This window comes from Morone saxatilis, unplaced genomic scaffold (assembly GCF_004916995.1).
Source record: "Morone saxatilis isolate NCDOM2014 unplaced genomic scaffold, NCSU_SB_2.0 Contig0, whole genome shotgun sequence".
Classification (NCBI taxonomy): Eukaryota; Metazoa; Chordata; class Actinopteri; family Moronidae; genus Morone; species Morone saxatilis.
In genome coordinates, this window is record NW_023339650.1 from 8,490,720 (window position 1) to 8,509,425 (window position 18,706).

Genomic DNA, 18,706 nt, shown 5'->3' on the forward strand with positions numbered 1-18,706 from the left:
CACACACACACACACCCCCCCAATCCCTCCCCATGGACACTGGTGCATTGTTTGTGGCAGTGCTTCTATTCTTTCAAACTTAATTACCTTCTTGCCTTTTGTGGCGTCGGGGGCTGGAAGTTTTGCTCTGTGGCAGTGGAGGTCGTCACACATTCTTTTGCAGTGCATTCCCTTAATCTGGGGGGTGGAGGTGGAGGGGGTAAAGCGAGCGAGAGGAAGAGTCTAGAGAGTGGCGCTTCTACCAGCATGCGCTTCTAAGGTGGTTATAGTACCCCCCCTGTGCACGTGTACGCACGCGTGCACGGTCATAATAGTCAGGGCATAGGCTGCCCTTTGTTTGTGCGGTTCATTTCCAATCAACCCTAATTAACTAGAGAGTGTTTCCAGATTGCCGGCAAAAGAAAAATCCCCACTTTTTTTTCACTCCCCTCGGTCTTTGCTGTTTTGAGTTCGAGGAAGGGGAGTTAAAAAAAATGGAAGCATTAGCTATGTAGATTGGCTTTGCCTTTGATGCTGGAAAAATCTTTAGCAAGGGCAGTAAGTGGTGACTGCGACCCAGCAGTGTCTGACTGTTTATTTTCATGTTTCAGTTTGAGTTTAGTTTGAAATATTGCCTCTTCAAAGGCGTGAGACTTCTGCATATATTTAGACTGGACTGTGTAAGCCCAAAGTTCCATTTGTAAAAATGTCAAATCCAGTCTAAATTGTCTTTAATCCATTCAACGTTGTCTCTGTGAAACTGAACAAGCAGCAGATAAACACTGACACTGACCTAGGATACACATTATCAGTATCATAATGAAAAACTACTTAAATAAGTAAATAAATTTAGCTGGCTTCTAAACTCAATAGGATATCCTAGAGTCAGTGATGTAGTTGCCTCGAGGCAGTGACTGGAGGACATGATAGATGTTTTCACCTCATCCCGATTGAAGTTAGGATAGGGGCTGGTGTAATCTGATCCTAAATCAGATTTTAGGCCCATCCGTGGCTTGAGTGATATGATTCTTTTGTTGCCCTGAGAGAGAAAAAAAAGACAAACATGGCCCCTGGCTTCACTATTTGTTCTCACCTGGTCAACAAGTTTGTTGTTGCATACACAAAGTTCTTTTTCCCTATGACGCTCTCACCTCACATGTTGCTGATTATTTCCAATGTTCCCTGGATATTTTTTTCTTTATCTAACAATGAAATATCAGGTAAGGACCTGAAGGCAGTTGGGTGTATGTTACCTGAGCAACCAATAAGACCAATTTACCTGTCATCAACCTAAGGGGTAGAACGTGCATACCTACTCTGAAAAAAAGGCCACTTCCGTCCTCTACATTTCTCCTCATTATCCTGGTTCCCCCTCCTCCTATAAACTGTTCTCTCCATTCTTTTGCCTCCTTCTACAATCTGAGATCATTGCTCATGTAGGCGTAATTTTGATTTTGATTTGCTAAAAGGCATTTTTGCGGAGTAGGTAATTTGTCGAACAAGATTCCTGTGCTAAATGGAGTGGCGCTTGCTTTAGGTGTCTGGGCCGCGCCTTGCAATAATGATAAGGTGTCTTTTGGTAATGAAGGCCTTTGCTCACAGGAGAGACAGGACAGAAAAGGGTGTGGGGCGCATTGGGGAGATCTACTGCATCTAGCGTCTAATATTACACCTCCAGGCAACAAACAAGGACTGCATGAAAACCCTTTGTGAGGTTAAGAAGTACAAAAGACAAAAAACACTTGGTCACGCAAAAGCCCTCCCCCACTCATCCTTTTACAATTTTCTCCCTCTGTCCTTTCTTTTAAGACTTTAAACAGAGAGCATTAGGCCCTCTTCTGTGATTGTGTGCATGTGTGCATATGTGTTTGTGCGTGCATGCATCAGCGCTCTTTGATGGCAGCCGAAGCTCCTCTCGCATTGTGAGGAAGGAGATAATTCCCCTCCTCCTTCATCCACTTCGTTTTTCATCCCTCCATTTCTGCATGGCAACAAATAAACAGGTCTAATTAGACCAGAGTAGGCCTATTCATGGCACTGACAGTGGGAGATGGATGCAGGGTCTTTCACAGTGCCCTTCGCCTTTGTCTTTGGCTAACGCTTGGTGACATTTTGATAGAAGATTTGGTGTTCAACTGAGGGGCCACATGCCGAGAGAGGGATGACCTTCTAGGAGACCTCAAGGAATGGACACATAGCCATAGTCTCACGCTGTCTTCTGACTTTGTTGTTTGACTTTGCTAGCTTTGATGGGTCACCTCAAAGATTCAGTCTAGATTTAATTTCACCAGTTATTGGCTGCGCTCACATATGTACCCAAACAGTTTGACAAGTAGAGGGAAAATAACCATTTTAGAACTCCAGTGACCACATCCCAAAGCACAGATCGGCCTAATTCCAGTGTTTACAGATCTTATAAATATTCACAGCAGTATTACCAGCACTGTCTGCCTGTGCATTAAAATATCGGACAGTTAGTGATGAAGAATTTGAACCCAACAGATCCCAATGTAAACAAAGTCGACACTGTGGCGACACTGCAATTACAGGTTTGGCATTTAACAGGCTGCGTCTCTGGCTAATGCGTGATAGTCTGACGGGAGGACAAAAGCAGGAGGAGACTCTGACATCACCAGGAGCTCAGTACCTCAGCTCTGCACCATGGACATGTTGTTGTAACACTTCATGTACTATCAGCACATTAATTACAACTGCTTATATTACTACAAATGCAGTTTTGGCCCATGCGGTAGCTTTCGTGTAGCACATTTGAATTTGAATTATAGTCTCTGATGATGAATGTGTCCACTCTCATACAGGATCCAACTTCTATCTAAACCGGAAGCACTACAAGAATAACCCGAGTCAGGGAGAGAGAGGAGAAAAGGTTTTTTTTTTAAAGGGAAAAAAAGGAGAAATCCCCCTCTTTAGACTGGCTCTCTGTCTCTCAGGGAGCTACTGAAAGGGAGATGGAGGGATAGAGGGGAGAAAGAGGAGGGGGGAGAAAAACAATAGGCCAAGGAGTCTCCTAGCCCCCTTCTCCCATCAGAACTAGCAGTGTCCAAACCAGGCATTCCTTGGCTATTATTTGCCTCTCACTGGATCTGATCTGCCACTTTAATTACCTTAGTGTATGTGTGTGTGTGTGTGTGTTTGTGTGTGTGTGGGTGTGCGTGTGTGAGAGCCTGTGTCCGTGTGCATGCGCGTGAAAGCAAGGGGACATGCTTAATTAAAAAACAGAGGTAGGAGCAGCTCAGGCCATATCTTTTGTTCTTCTTTTAAAAAAGGGGAACTGTTTCTGCACTGTGGAAAAACCTGGGCTTCATTGTTAGTTTCTCTCTCCCTCTCTCTATGTATCTGTCTATCTATCGCTCGTTCTCAAATGAAAGTAGTCTGGTTGGTTAGCAGAGCGAAGGAAGCCAGTGGGGGAGAGAGCGAGGAAGGTTTCTTAGCTAGCAGTAACACGATCTGCCTTAAAAGAAGCAGTAGTGGGCACTACTGCTGTGAAAGGTGCAAAGCCTGGGGAATGGAGCAAAACAAAAAGAAGCAAGGCAGATAACTTTTCCATCTATTTATTCTTGAGACAAAATGTCAGGTAATTGGCTTTTATAGAGCTGATTACAAGTTATTATATTGATTTGTACAGGTCCAAAATCTTTGTCCAAAATGATCCTCTCAGAAAGGTAGAACAGGAAAATATTTTCGTTTGATAGATAGACCAGACATCTCATTACTTCTCTGTCCAACTATGCTAAATTAACACATGCTGAATGGATCAGGATGACTTCAAACGCCTACACCAGGCTGCATTGCACCACATTGCTCTTTCATAAGAGAGGACGGGCTAAGTTAAGAGCTAAGACTTAAGCATTTTACTTCAGATCTAGCATCCGGTCCTCTGAAAGCAGAAGACAGCTCTACTTTTGAGTTCTTACATGCGGGTGAATTACAAAGAGACACTTATGTTCAGGCTACTTGCAGAAAGCCTTTTCATATACACTATATATTATATTGTTATCCCTCCATACTACTACTAAACAAGCAATATGTGCTTATGGTAACTGCACTTTATATATTGTATATCGTGTTTATCTGACTCTCCAAGCCCTTTTCCACTGTGGTGTGCATATTTTCCACAAATAGTTAAGAAAAGAAAAAAATGCTAAAAATCTGACGTTAAGTATTTGTCACATAGTGTTACTTTGTTTGTCAGTGCTCTGTTGATGTACAATTAATGGATTCAATAAGAACCAGAGATAACAAAATAATGGGCAGTTACGTTATTGTTGGCAGGCAGCACACATGTAAACAGCTGCTAACCTGTTAGCGTTAGGGGTGATATGTCAGTGCAGAGTGCTTAACACATTGGCTTATCCATAAGACATAATTCCATACTTAAAGTGTTAGGAGATGCATAATTCATAAACCGCAGTGTTTTATGTCCGAGCTACAATTCAAAGGGGTTGCTCCCCAATGAAATAAGCAGTGAAATGACACTACTGACAAGTAGTAAATCCTGTCGTATGTGTCGCATTAGCTCTCAAACCCACTGCTTCTGAACAGCTTTACCCTCAATCACATTTAACACAACACTTGGTAAGAGGGACACCGGTGGAAAAATGAAATATTTATATGTGTGACTCCAGGAACAAGCTCAGTGTGTTATTTTGGTGCTAGGTGAGTGTAATTGATGATTTATGGTAAAAAAGCTGAAGGAGCTATAATTTAAGTAGATGTGGTAAAGCCTTTATTTTATATAATTTTGCCTGACTGCCAAATTCATTGTGTTTTCTTCTTCTGTCATACAGGCAGCGCAGCTATATCTAAAATGAAGACATACATTTGTGGTGAAACAGGCTCAGCGTGCATTCTTGTGGCATGACTCCTTGCTTATTTAGAATGTAGAGCTAATTGCTGCTAATGTCTTTGCATTTACAAGTGAGTTAACATGTAGACATGCATGTTTGTGTTTAAGGGTGCATGCATGTAGAAAACTATAGTTGTTATCTTCAGGATCTGTGCCTTAGGCTAAAAATCACTTTAAAAAACATCAGATAAATTGTAGTTTGTTTCTTCTTGATGTAACAGTTGAATTACATTTACTGCATCAGGACAATAAAGATAGGTATTGGTCACAGAAATGTACAATGTGTACTATACACATGTTCAAGTGAAAGAAACCTTTGGCAGCCATTTACAAATTAATAATGTTAGCTCTAGAACTATACTTTACCCTTTGGCAGTCCAACGGTACATACCTATGCTTAGGGAGTGATTTTCACGTACATGTCATACATCTACCTCTTGCCTTTTGCCACGTCCATGCTGAACAGATATGCACTAAAACTAATTTTCTGCTCCTTGTGAGTTTTTCTTTAATCTCACAAATAGAGAGACAGAAACTGAGTGAGACACAAAGAGAGAAAACATCATTTCTCTTTTAATCTATCACTAGTCCCCATGGAATCATCTCTGGGATATGTCAGATTAGACCTGATTATAGCGCGTGCACACACATGCACCCACAAACATACTCACACGCATGTTTGATTTCATTCCTCACGCTTTTACTGTCCCTCCCACTGGCTTTGTTTAGCCCTGGATTGTTGCGGATTAATCCTCTAATTGCTTTGTAGCTTTGTTGTGAGAGAGAGGGAGTGTAGAAAAAGAGGGAGAATTAAGCAGCAGGTGGATTGGGTTAAAGTTTAACATGGCTCTTTAAAGCTTTCTTTTAATGCCAGCTCATTTACACGCAAGCATCTGAAAGGCGCTGGTACTGTATCAAGTAAAAAAACACTGGCATGCACAACTAGTTCTCATTTGTTGTATTTAGCTGAGCAAGAACGCAGTTTTTTTTAAATAGCAATGAAGCTTTAGTTCTCAAGATTTTAGTCTAGTTTAGTTTTTCTTTTGCTTCCCTTATGGCTTTGTCTCAGTTGTGTTCTCTTTAGGTGATGAGAAATTATGCCTATTATAACAAAATGAAATGACTGTGGGATGTTGTGTGTGTTTGTGGGCTTAGGAGGCTTTTTTCCCCTACATTGTGTGCATGCATTTGTGTGTGCGTTTGTGTGTGCCTTTGCATTTGTGCCTTGTTGTGAAAAGCCAAGAGATTGAAGTAGTGAGGGGTTGAGAGATGGGCAGCCGCCCAGGATTGATAAAATCTCACTGGTATTCCAAACATCATTCCTCATGGAAGCTCGTTCTCTCATTCTTTCTCTCTCTCTCTCTCTCTCTCTCTCTCTCTCTCTCTTAGCTTTATTGCTCCTGCATGAAAAGACATTGTATTATGAATTTAAAAAAAGTATTCAATTTCCTGATTTATTCCTGCATCTGCACCCACATCTAGAAATTTTGCCAACAGGCAATGTTCTACTTTTCCACATGTTCAAGTACAGTCACACACTTAGCAGCATGACAGCATACAGTTTCAAACGTTCCTTGTCCACACAGTGTCATACCTTCAAGGCATTAATAGGTTAATAGGTGCTGCCTAATTAGCAACTCCTGACTGGTAAGAACATGCCAGGACTGATTTAACCAATGATTCAAGACTCTGTTCCACTTTTTGTCTCAAAGGAAGTAACTAACTTTTTTTCAAGTTATTTTATAAACTTGATTGTTAGTTATTTTGTCGACAGAATGCAAAGCTAGCTGGTACTTGTCTGACATCTTTTAACATAGCATTAGGACACACAAGACACAACTGAGGTGGAACTGCTTCCTGCTTCCAATGTTGCACAGTGGTATGTCGATCAAAGAGTCTGTTTACTAGACAATTGGGTTATTCCTATAAACTTTGCTACTGCCGGCTGCCATGGTAGCTGCTTCATTCATTTATACCTAATTTCCCCTGTTTCCAAGCTGTGGCCCCTGGGGCCAGTAAGAGACAAAACTTTTGTTCAAGGATGAGTTTTTTTTTTTGTGGTTGTGCCAAGCAATCTCAGTCTGCCAGTTATAAGACAAAGATGCAAGCAGGAGCAGTTAATATTGAATTTCTCCAGTTTTCAAAAGTTGTCATGGTGCTTCCTACTTAACGCTGTTCTCATTTCTGGTACATGATAGACAATACAGAGATAGATAATTGTCATGTTTTTTTTGTTGCTGATCAGCATGTGCAATATTAAAATCTCTCCCATAGCAATCAATCTCATCCAAATGAGGCTTACAACAACTCACTTAGTACTAGGGTTGAATGTGGGGTAAAAGCAAGTCTGAATTGATTAGAATAAAGTTAACTGGGTTTATTATTAGCCAACATTATCTGCTCTTAAATGCCATTTACTAAATCTCTTTTTTATCCTTTTTTCTGTTCCAACTCAGGTCCCTGTTAGGCTGGATGAGATGAGATCCCTATGTAGTGGTCGTCATGGCAACTTGTGACTCTCCCCCTATGGTGTCATCACGGCAGCAGGAACATGGTGGCCAGAGGCTGGACACTGTTGCTGAGGACAACTCCTTCATTGCCATGGAGACCAGTGTCACCAACAGCAGCAACGCCAACAACAACCAGTCGTCACCTGCTGCCATTGGAGAGCCGGAGAATGGCCTTGGAGAGCCCGCTGTGAGCCCGCTGAGGTCCACTGCTACCCCTACCACTGTCAGTGCAACCACCGACCCTGTAACTGAACAGAGTCGGAGAGAAAGCTTTACTACCGGTAACAAAGGGAGTGTTACCGGGACTTTACCAGGAGTAGGAGGAGGAGCAGTTTTGGGTTCGGACTGTTCTGCCCCTGCCACATCTCCCGTGGCGCCGGCAAAGGAGATCCCCTGCAACGAATGTTCTAGTTCCTTCTCCAGTTTACAAAAATACATGGAGCACCACTGCCCCAACGCCCGCCTGCCTACCACTGGAGGTCACGAGGAGGGTGAGGATATTGAAGGGATGGTAGGGGAGGAGAGTGAAGATGAAGGAGAGCATGAGGTAGGTGCTGCAGAAGTGGGGGAAATGAACAGCGAGATGGAGATGGAAGATGATAGTGATGTGGAGAATCTGTGCAGCGAGATCATCTACCAGCCCGATGGCTCTGCCTTCATCCTGGAGGACTCCAAAGAGCAGCGTGGCAACCAGGGGGGGCTCTCTGGGTCTCTCCAATTCAGGGGCCTGCTGTCCCCCCAGACCTTCCCCAATGCCCAGGTCAGCAGTGGCCAGAGTGGCCTGAGCCCAGGGGGGGAGCGGTTGGAGCAGCCCGCTGCACCCATGTCCTTCTACCCCCAGATCATCAACACCTTCCACATCGCCTCATCCCTGGGGAATAAATCCCTAGCGGCCGAACACCCCTCCTTCCCAAATACCTCAGTGGGAGGGCTGACGGGCGCTGGTCCCGTGTTGCACAGTTTCCGTGTCTATGACCTCCGCCACAAGAATGACAAAGACTATCTGACGGCGGATGGTGCAGCCAAAAACTCCTGTGTGTCCAAAGATGTCCCCAACAATGTGGACTTGTCCAAGTTTGAGGGCTGTGTGGCCGATGGGCGGCGGAAGCCTGTGCTGATGTGTTTCCTGTGCAAGCTGTCTTTTGGCTACAGCCGTTCCTTCGTGACACATGCTGTCCATGACCACCGTATGACCCTGAATGATCAGGAGCAGAAGCTGCTGAGCAACAAGCATGTCTCTGCCATCATCCAGGGCATCGGCAAGGACAAAGAACCTCTTATAAGCTTTCTGGAACCAAAAAACCCCCCCAACTCTGGGCTACCCCACTTTCCCACACCTGCCAACTTCCTAGGGCCAGACACAGGGCTCCGTGGCTTGTGGAATGCTTTCCACAGTAGTGGGGAGAATGCCGATTCCCTTCAGGCAGGTTTTGCCTTCCTGAAGGGCAGTGCCAGCAGCTCCTCTAATGACCAAACCCCCAGAACCCAAACCATGCCAAAGGCTGAGACCAACCCAAACCTCGGGGGAGGGGCTGGTGCCCACAGAACCCCTAGCGGGAGTTCTGCTGCTGCTGCCACTGGTGGCAACCTGGAAGGTCGGAACTCTGATAGTGACTGCAAGGGCCACGTTAGGGACACATGCACTTTGCAACCCAATGGGCCAGACCTGAGCCAGTACTCGCCCATCAAGCGGGAGCCCGGTGCAGTGGGAGGAGAAAGTCCAGAGCAGGATGATGATGCTTACTCCAATGGTGGTGGAGTAGAGATGGAGGCAGATGAGGAGGAGGAACAGGCCATGACCATGGCGATAACAGGCCAGCGGGCCGACAGCACCAGTAGCAAAGATTTCCCTCTCTTAAACCAAAGTATTTCCCCCCTTTCCAACAGTGTGCTAAAGTTTAACAATGACAGCAAGGGCCCTGCATCCACCTCCTCTTCCTCCATGCCTGTCTGTGAGAAGCTGGAGATGGAGAAGAGCCGCCTGTCCACTGCCCTGGCAGCTGCCAGAGAGCGGGAGAGCAGCAACGACTCAACCAGTGAAGCCCTGGTAGGACGTGACGGGTCGTCACCATCCTCCCACCCCCTTGACATGATGATGTTGCGCAGAGATGATGAGAGTCCTGGGCCTCTGCATCAACACGCAGGAAATCCAAGTACGCCTGGAACTCCAGGGACGCCTGGTACCCCTGGTCCAGGTGAAGGGTCTCCAGGTAGTGGTGTGGAGTGCCCCAAGTGTGACACGGTCTTGGGATCTTCACGATCTCTGGGAGGGCATATGACGATGATGCATTCACGTAACTCCTGCAAGACGCTGAAGTGTCCCAAGTGTAACTGGCACTACAAGTACCAGCAGACATTGGATGCCCACATGAAAGAGAAACATCCAGAGTCTGGTGGATCATGTGTGTACTGCCGCACAGGACAGCCTCATCCTCGTTTAGCCAGAGGCGAAAGCTATACCTGTGGATACAAGCCTTTCCGCTGCGAGGTCTGTCCATCAAATTTTTCGTCTCTATGGATTTCTGTTTTCTCTGTCTTTTTTATCTTTCTGATGTTTTTAAATTAAGAAAATATCCTTGTTTTCCTTACTATTTTTATTTGGGTTTCTAATTGCTGGGTTTTGGTCGGACATATTGTAACAGAAAAAGTTTATCATAATCTTTGCAATATAGATGAATTAATTTGCTTTTGAAGCCAGTTTTGGCACAACGTGATAAGTTATGGCAATCTCTATAACAGGACATGTTTACTTGTTTGAAAATTCAGTGTCAGTAGGGAGGAAAGAGAGAGTTAAATGTGTTTGTCTTTCTCTTTTTATTCAACAACACCTATCACAACTATAAAGGTTAAGGTAATTATCTCAGAGGAGTGACTAAAGAAAGTCTGAAATTTAATACTCAATAAATTATTGGATATCAGCTAGTCTTGTCATAAATGCATATAGTGTATATCATGCATCACTGTATTAATTCTTCCCCTCTAGGTATGCAACTACTCAACCACCACCAAAGGCAACCTTAGCATCCACATGCAGTCGGACAAGCATCTGAACAACGTACAAACACTCCAGAACGGTGGCAGTGAGGCACAATACAACCACAACCATGCCCATGCCAACCCTGTGCCTAGTGCCAGCCTTGGTGGAGGAGGCTGCGGTGCACCCTCACCATCCAAGCCCAAACAGAAGCCCACTTGGCGCTGTGAGGTAATGAAACAAACAGAGCGTCATTGTAGCACTGTGGTGGCAACATACCAATTTGCTTGTTTCAGTGTCTACACAATACGCCAGTTATTTCCCTCTGCGTCACTATGTCTATTATTTTTCTTGGCCACATCATCTGACCTGGTCATTATAATATGGGGTTTCTCATAAATTCTAGCATTATCTAATATACAATATAAGTATTGTAGAAACCATAAGAAATTCATTATCATAACAGCATTGCTAAAATGCTTGCATCAAATTTTATTCTGTGGATTAGGTATTAAAATTTTGTTGTTGCTCATTTTTAACATTAGATAAATTAAATGATAAATTGGTCATATATTTAAATGAAAATAATAATAAATTATACAAATTAATTATAATGTAATTTGAAGTGTACAATGATGCTTTGATAATGATGATAAACACATAAACATTACATTTAAGCCTCCTGACATTTAATATTTAATGCTTCCAACAGGTGTGTGACTATGAGACCAACGTGGCGCGGAACTTGCGAATCCATATGACCAGCGAGAAACACATGCACAATATGATGCTGCTGCAACAGAACATGAAGCAGATCCAACACAGCCTCCATCTGGGCCTGGCCCCAGCTGAAGCAGAGCTTTACCAGTACTACCTGGCTCAAAACATGGGTCTGGCAGGTGTAAAACTGGAGAACCCAGCCGGCAGCAGCGGCCCAGATGCCCAGATGATGATTAACCCGTTCCAACTAGATCCTGCAACCGCAGCTGCTCTTGGATCTGGTCTAGGTGAGTGATACTAGAAATTGAAGTGGAATACAGTGATACACGTTTTATTAGTTTTTTGCATAAATCAATTAAAATGCAAAAAATGCATTTTTGCTGAGGAGATGGCAAAATATTTTCCTTCTTAATATTTTTAGCTTTGGTTTTCTTGTGCTCATCTATCACTTGGTCGGTTTTATCTGTTTTGTCTAAAATATCTGATGCCATCTGGGTATTGTTTTTATCTCTGTGCTTTTCTTTTGTTGCTCTTCATATTTCTCCCTGCCCTCTCACCTTCTCTTTTTCTGCTCCCATCCTTTTTACCTTGCCCCCCTTGCCGCACCCTCTTCTCTTTCTCTTTCCCTCTTATCTCTGCTCTCATATTGTCCCTCTGTCATTGTCTCCTTTCTTTGACCCCTCTCACTGATTAAAAAATGATTATGAGACGCCACATGAGAATTATTCTTAATCTTTCATTTGTAATTTTCTTAAGTCAGCTTAATCCCCCCCCATACACACACCACCCCACCTTCGCTCACCCTGGAGAGAACACACACTCATGGGCACACATATACACACTCATACACACACACTCACACAGCAGGAAGCGGATTCCCGTAGGAGTGAGAGAGATTTAACAATGACCCTGCAGTGTTACACACCCACTCCCTCCTCTAGTGTGGAGGTCACAGCCCAGCCAGCAGATGTACTCTCAGTGAATTACACTGATAACACACAGCTCCCCATAGTGAGCGCAGCTGTACATAGGTTTAGATGGTGTGAGCATGATATTTATATATTCAAGAAGTCACACAAGTGGATGCATAGATAAAGGATGAATATACATGCAAATATGTAAATACACAATGGTGGATTTACACATTCTACATCTCTGCTCACATTTTGCACCCTCATTCAGGTAAAAATTAGCTTTTTTTTTTAAACCACCACACACGCACACACACTCACACACACAAATACACGTTTAGATATCCACTAATTGGGGGAATTATACTTAAACAGTAAAAAAAAAATTCAGATAATATGATGTAGAATTGTTAAATCCTCTAGGCTCCAAAGACCGTGTTGAGATATTATCTTAAAAAAGACATGATGAGCTTTGATAACATGCATAGAGGAACAATGAAGGGATCAAACGAAAGAGTTAATTACATTTGCATGAATGGCAGATCTGCTTTTTGTCCTAGGGTGGGAGAGCAGAAGAAAGAGAAAACAAGTGTAATGCATTGATCAGCTTTTCAAATCTGTGTGTGGATGTGAAAAAAGCCTGGAGGCCTAAAACCGTTGTCCCACCATTGCTGAGAGCAGTAATTAAAGCTACCTGATGAGCGAGTTAGCAAGTTGAAAAGGATGATTGTAATTGATCCTGATTCAATCCTATTAGGGTTTTTTATAGACAAGACTTTGTAAGGAGCCCTAGTCCTCTGTGAGGCTTTATTTTATCAAATCCTTTTGTGTGAGAGGGGCCTGCATAGAGCACTCACTTCTCTCTTCACACTTAATTTCATTAAAAGAGCCTTTTCTCTTTCTCTCTATCCTTTATCCCTCACTATGTATGCCAGCCTTTCATTTTCATCAGAGCTTTGTCTTTCTGTCATACCTCTTTGTTTTTATGTACATTCTTCTTGCTGTGCATACTGCCTGTCTTCTAAGTGACACATTATCCTTCTATGCTTCATGTATGTAATCCTTATGAAAGCCCTACCTTTAAACACCTTTCTGTCTTTCTCTTTGCTGTCTAACCTGTGTTCTCACTCATTTTCTCCATAGTGAATAGTGACCTATCAGCGGAATTGCGTCTTGCCAGTGGTCAACTGATGGCAGACGACCTATCCCTGGTGTCCTCGGGTGGAATGGGGGGAATGTCCTCATCAGACCCCTCTCTCTCCTCCTTGTCGCCACCCATCAACGACCCATCACTGCGCCTCTACCAGTGCGCTGTGTGTAACTGCTACTCCTCGGACAGCCTGGAGGCTCTCAACGCCCACGTCAATGCCGAGCGCTCTTTGCCCGAAGAGGAGTGGCGCTGCGTGGTGGGCGACGTCTACCAGTGCAAGCTCTGCAGCTACAACACGCAGCTTAAGGCCAACTTTCAGCTGCACTGCAAGACAGACAAGCACATGCAGAAGCACCAGCTGGTGGCCCACATCAAGGAGGGAGGCAAGGCCAACCAGTGGAGATTAAAGTGTGTGGCCATTGGCAACCCTGTGCACCTCAAGTGCAACGCCTGTGACTACTACAGCAACAGCGTGGATAAACTGAGGCTACATGCCACCAACCAGAGGCATGAGGCTGTCATCCGCCTCTATAAGGTAAAAGCACTCTTTTCCCGTGTTGTACGTTTCCTGCAGAAACATAAATTCTCTAATCTCAGCTTTTTGTCCTAGCTGAGGAAAAATCTCAGCAATAAGAAAAACATTGGCTACATAGGAAGATCAAAATGCTTAACAGACAAAAAAATTTAAAAATCCATTATTTTTACAGGACACAGACATTATATTGTATACTATACAGCACGATACAGATATATTAGGATTTTTACTAGCACACATCTGAGGGAAACACCACTCATTTTAAGTTCAGATTCAGAAAAAAAGCACACATGTTTTTGTTTATAAAGAATTTGCTCCATCCGCTTAACTGCTGTGTCACATGGATATAAAGTTCCCATGAGAGTGGAATGACAGATATGGAAAAGGTCATAGTACCCAGGATGATTTCCATCAAATATGGGTACATGTCCCGCTTATGACCAGCTGGCACTACTGATAATGTTAATTATACACAAGTCACAAGTCAAATGTTTGAAAGTTTTGATTAACTTCAGCTGTCTTTTCAGTTTTCTTTTTTCCAGCTGTAAATAATTCTGGAATAATTAAAGAATTTGTTTTCATGACAAGGGTTTAGAGCCGTATAAACAGCTTAGATTTGAACAATGACGCAATGAAATTTGACCACACTTTATATATGTTGCTCTTCAATTATGATCCCTACATGATGAATAAATTCACACATTAAGAAGTTAAAAAAAAAACGTTACAAAAAGTTTTATGTCATTATGTCAGTTTTATATTATTATTGTTTTTTAAGGAAAGTACACATATGTTTCTATTTTATTTAATTCATGTGTCCAGAAACACACACTGTTACTATATACTATCATATATGTACACATCCACACAACCCCCCATGCAGACAAACACTGTTCTTTAGCCTTGGGATTATTTGGTCATGACTTGTCATATGGTTACCACACTAGCAGCCCATTAGAGCAGCTAATCAGCTACAATTAGAAGTAGTAAGTATTTAGCAACAGGTAAAGCTATCTGTCCATCAGGAAACTAACTTTGCTTCACAATCATGTAAGCACTTTCTGTGAGACATACTGAACAAGCCAACCGTTCCATATAAAGAAATCATAGACAAAAAAAACAAAAAAAGTATGAGTCTGAAGCCTATGCTTTTTGCTCACATGGATTACTTTATCATACGTGTACCATTTGAAACTTTGGCCACGTTTGATATGAACATTGTAACATTAGAGAAAATTAAGTAAAGAAGAATAATAGGTCCCCTTTAACAAATTAAACTCTTCACACTCTGAGCAAGAAACAGTTTCTACAAAGAAGTTCCAACACAACCAATATTTGGCATCCTTCTCCACGCCAGTATATTTAAGGTGATTTAGTTTGTCAGACGTCTCCTTCAGCTTAATAGGATGCTGTTACATTTCCGAGGCCTTGACCTACAGGACAGGATCAAGTGCATTACATTAATGAGGATTTCTTTACTACTGTACGCAACATTTGGCAGTGAGACGTGTTTGGGTCTGTATCTGAATGTTGTACCTTAAATATAGAGACAACAGTAGTAAGAGGATATAAAACTAAGGTTCCATTGATGTTTATTTAGGTAGACAATTTTATTTCTATACTTATTTAACCACTTTTGCATTATAAAAAGAAGACATCAGTTTTTATCATATTATTAAAGTATTTATTTTTAGTTGATACAGGTAACCTAAATAACTCAACTTAAACTTCAAACACAATGACATACAACACTACAAAGATTTTTATTGAGATTTGAATCTGCAACATTAACAATACTAATCGACTGACCCACCAGACTTTAGTCACTGCTTTGAAACATGTTTGTGAAAGTGGTTCCTGCATAGCACAGTAACCGTTTAAGAATTGCATTTATTCAGAAATCTGTGACCAATTCTTACTTACAGCTCCAAGGCTTGAGGGGATTAAGCACATTGGCATTCTTAGGGTTATTTAAAACAGTCGTAGTTGACTTAGACAGGATGTACATATTGACACAGGATTGGCTTACACTTTGGCAAAGGCTGAGCTTGGCATGGGATGAGTTGGAGATGTCTGTCCTCAGGGACTGTTCACTAATTGCATTGAAATATTTTATATTTATAAATTCTTAACAAAAGTGGGGCTTGCACATTGGCCTGCATTAGCAGAGGTCCTAACCTATAGGATCATCTTGATTAGTCCACACTAATCAGGATCTACTTAGTTCCAGAGGAACACGTAGCATAGGTGTGTGTGTGTGTGTGTTTGTGTATGCATGTATTTTAAAGTGTTGAGACATTTTGACAGCTGTTTAAGTTGATTTAATAGGAGGCAATAGCCAGATAGGTTACCTAGGCTACGCTGAACATTGGCTGATATTTAATCACGCAAAGAAAGCTATTTATATCAATTGTGATTAAATGTACAAACCCAAGAAGCACTATCACTGCAAACAGTAAAAACATTACAGAAATGAAACAAAGAGGCTTGTCTGAACATATTCCTCATTTAGTTCTTGCTTTCCAAGAAATTTAAGTGAAGCGAGGGAGTATCGTTTTAGGCACACACAAACACCAGTTTAGCCAAGGCAAGTAAGGGTCATCCCAATGCCCCCTCTGTGCACCCATACACCCCTGTACCTCATCTACCCACCCACCTACCCCATAGGCCTCAACAAATCTGTTCCACAGATGACGCTTTTAATGCCTCTGGCAGAAATCCCACTATTTTACCCTTGGACATGTGGTAGTAAAGCAGAGAGAGGGGGAGAGAAAGCGTAGAGCGGCAGAGCAAAAGCAGAGGAAAAAAATCATTTCTTTATTTGACCAGAAAAACACCTCTCCTTTTATGTATTGGCAGAGGTGAAAAGCACATGGGGATGGAGGTAGCTTGGCCGGGCGCATAAAAGATCCGAGTGTTGACGACTTTACCATCTGGTTTTTTGGAAACAGAGAATATCTTTATGGCATGGGAAACCATTTGAAGATACAAACAAAAAGCATATTCAGGAGATTTTATGGCTGCTTTGTAGCAGCAATGGAGTACTTCTAAGGGGAATTGAGAGTTTGAAAGTGTTTTTTTCCAGACTTTGAAACAGCAATAGGGAAATGACATTAGCAGCACATGGACATCAAGTCATCTGGTGTCCAGGGCACAGCAGGTGGCGCAGGAAGTCATAGGCCTTATATGGAAAAAGCGGAGGTCTACGCCTCACTGCTTATTGGAGAGGGAATGTAGGAAATCTGAATGGTCCCTGAATTCTTTTTAATAAGAATTCTACAACACATGGTGTTTTTCCACATTATCTCTCCTGATACAGAAGTGAGTTGGAAATTAAAAGTGTAGAGCCTCCCTTCAATATTATCACAGCTGTCAAGTGCAAATCTTTATCCCCTAGAAACATTGTAAATGACAAAATGGAAGATGTTTTAACGTAGCGTTTGTATGCTAGCAGCCTGTGAGGTAAGCTCTGCATTAAATGTTGCCGTAGCATAGCATGTCCATAGCTGGCCTTGCTCGTGTTTGGCTTAGCATTGAATATGATGATGTATGGCTTCGTTATGATTTTTAATAACAAACACTGGCCCTAATACACATGGAGACAGGAGTAAATCTGTCAGTGCCATTCAGAAGTATTGCAGGGCTAAGTAGGGGGTTTAGTTTGTAGCGAGCATGTGTGTTTGTGTGTGTGTGTGTGTGTCCACAAAGCTTTGAGGTTAAGATCTGGGCTGTGCTTGCCCCTGGGTCATTAGGAGTTGAGAATGTTCATGGTCAATGTGGCATGGTCAAGGACCACACACACGTGCAGACACACTGTGTCTCATAGTCCATGGCACCTGTTTCTCAGATGGCTGTCTGAATAAATCTTAAACTGTCCTCAGCCACCGCCACCCCACCCCTGTCTGTCTGTCCAGCTTTCCGTCATAATTCAAGCGGAAATGGACGTCCGGGGTCCACTGCACATTTCCATATCTCTGTTTTTCTCTCCCTTTTTCCCCTTTCTTCTTTTCCCTCACGCTCTCCTTTGAACTCAGAATCTTGGGCTTATAAAATGCTCAACTTTTTATGATAGAGATGGAGGGAGAGAGGGAGGAGGGAGGACATTTAGATGGAGCGCTTTGTTACGGGGACATGCAGAGAATAAGAACAGAGATAAAAAGTGTCTCTTTCTGACACTGTCTCACACTCTTACACGCCCTCTGTCTTACCCACTTTCTTTGTTTTGTCTCTGACTCTCTTTCTCTCATTCTCTCTCTCTCTCTTTCTATCTCTCCCCTGGGGAGCCGCAGATAGGCCATCTCATTACCCATGATCCTCTTGGCAACACCATGGCCGGGAAATGAGGGGTGGGGGGAATTAAACAAGGGGAGTAATAGGAGGAGGGAGGAATGGAAGGAAAAGAATAAGAGGGAAGGGGACTAGATTTCTGGATGCACGAGTCTCCCCTTTTTTTTTACATTTTCATCATCTCCTTTGTGTTTTTTATTTATAATTTTTTTGCTTATTTCCATCAACCAAGGGACTTTTTTTTCTTTATCCCCCCCTCCCCCGTATTTTATTCTCCTCCACCTCCCTCAGATGGAGATGGCTGTGCTTATGCATCTGTGATATTAAGTCTACCGCTGTGCCTTGGCTATTAGCAAGGGTCAGCCCTGCCCACTCTCATTTGAAAATCAAATGGCCCTATATATATGCAGCCCAAATTATTGGACTGTCATTTGGACTTGTGTGATGGGGAAATGGACAGGAGATTGACTCTCATAGATTTGCATAAAAAGCCATTGTGCTGGTCCCCGAAATAGAAAAGAGACTGGATCTATTTCAAATGCATGGCACAATTTATGACACACATGCACACACTCACACACACACTCACATACATGCATATGTCCATACAGAGATATGGCATTACATACATTCATACATACACACCCACAGACAATTGTAGTCTTGGTAATCAAGTTACCATTTTCCACTTGAGCCCATGTCCGCTTGTTCCAGATACAGGCTCTTGATCACTGCGTCCTTGTCTCACACTCACAGACAGACTTAAAGCGTTG

The 18,706-nt window shown here is 42.7% G+C and overlaps 1 protein-coding gene across 2 annotated transcripts in view; it reads left to right on the forward strand.

The window, feature by feature from the left end:
- zfhx4 (zinc finger homeobox 4) overlaps nt 1-18,706 on the forward strand; it is an 87,060-nt gene that overhangs the window by 14,386 nt on the left and 53,968 nt on the right. For both annotated transcript variants that reach the window (XM_035665235.1, XM_035665317.1), the window contains 4 exons: nt 7,303-9,844; nt 10,340-10,561; nt 11,043-11,337; nt 13,105-13,646. In XM_035665235.1, coding sequence (XP_035521128.1) covers nt 7,349-9,844; nt 10,340-10,561; nt 11,043-11,337; nt 13,105-13,646 — 3,555 coding nt within the window. In that variant the 5' untranslated portion in view covers nt 7,303-7,348. The remainder of the gene's footprint in view (nt 1-7,302; nt 9,845-10,339; nt 10,562-11,042; nt 11,338-13,104; nt 13,647-18,706) is intronic.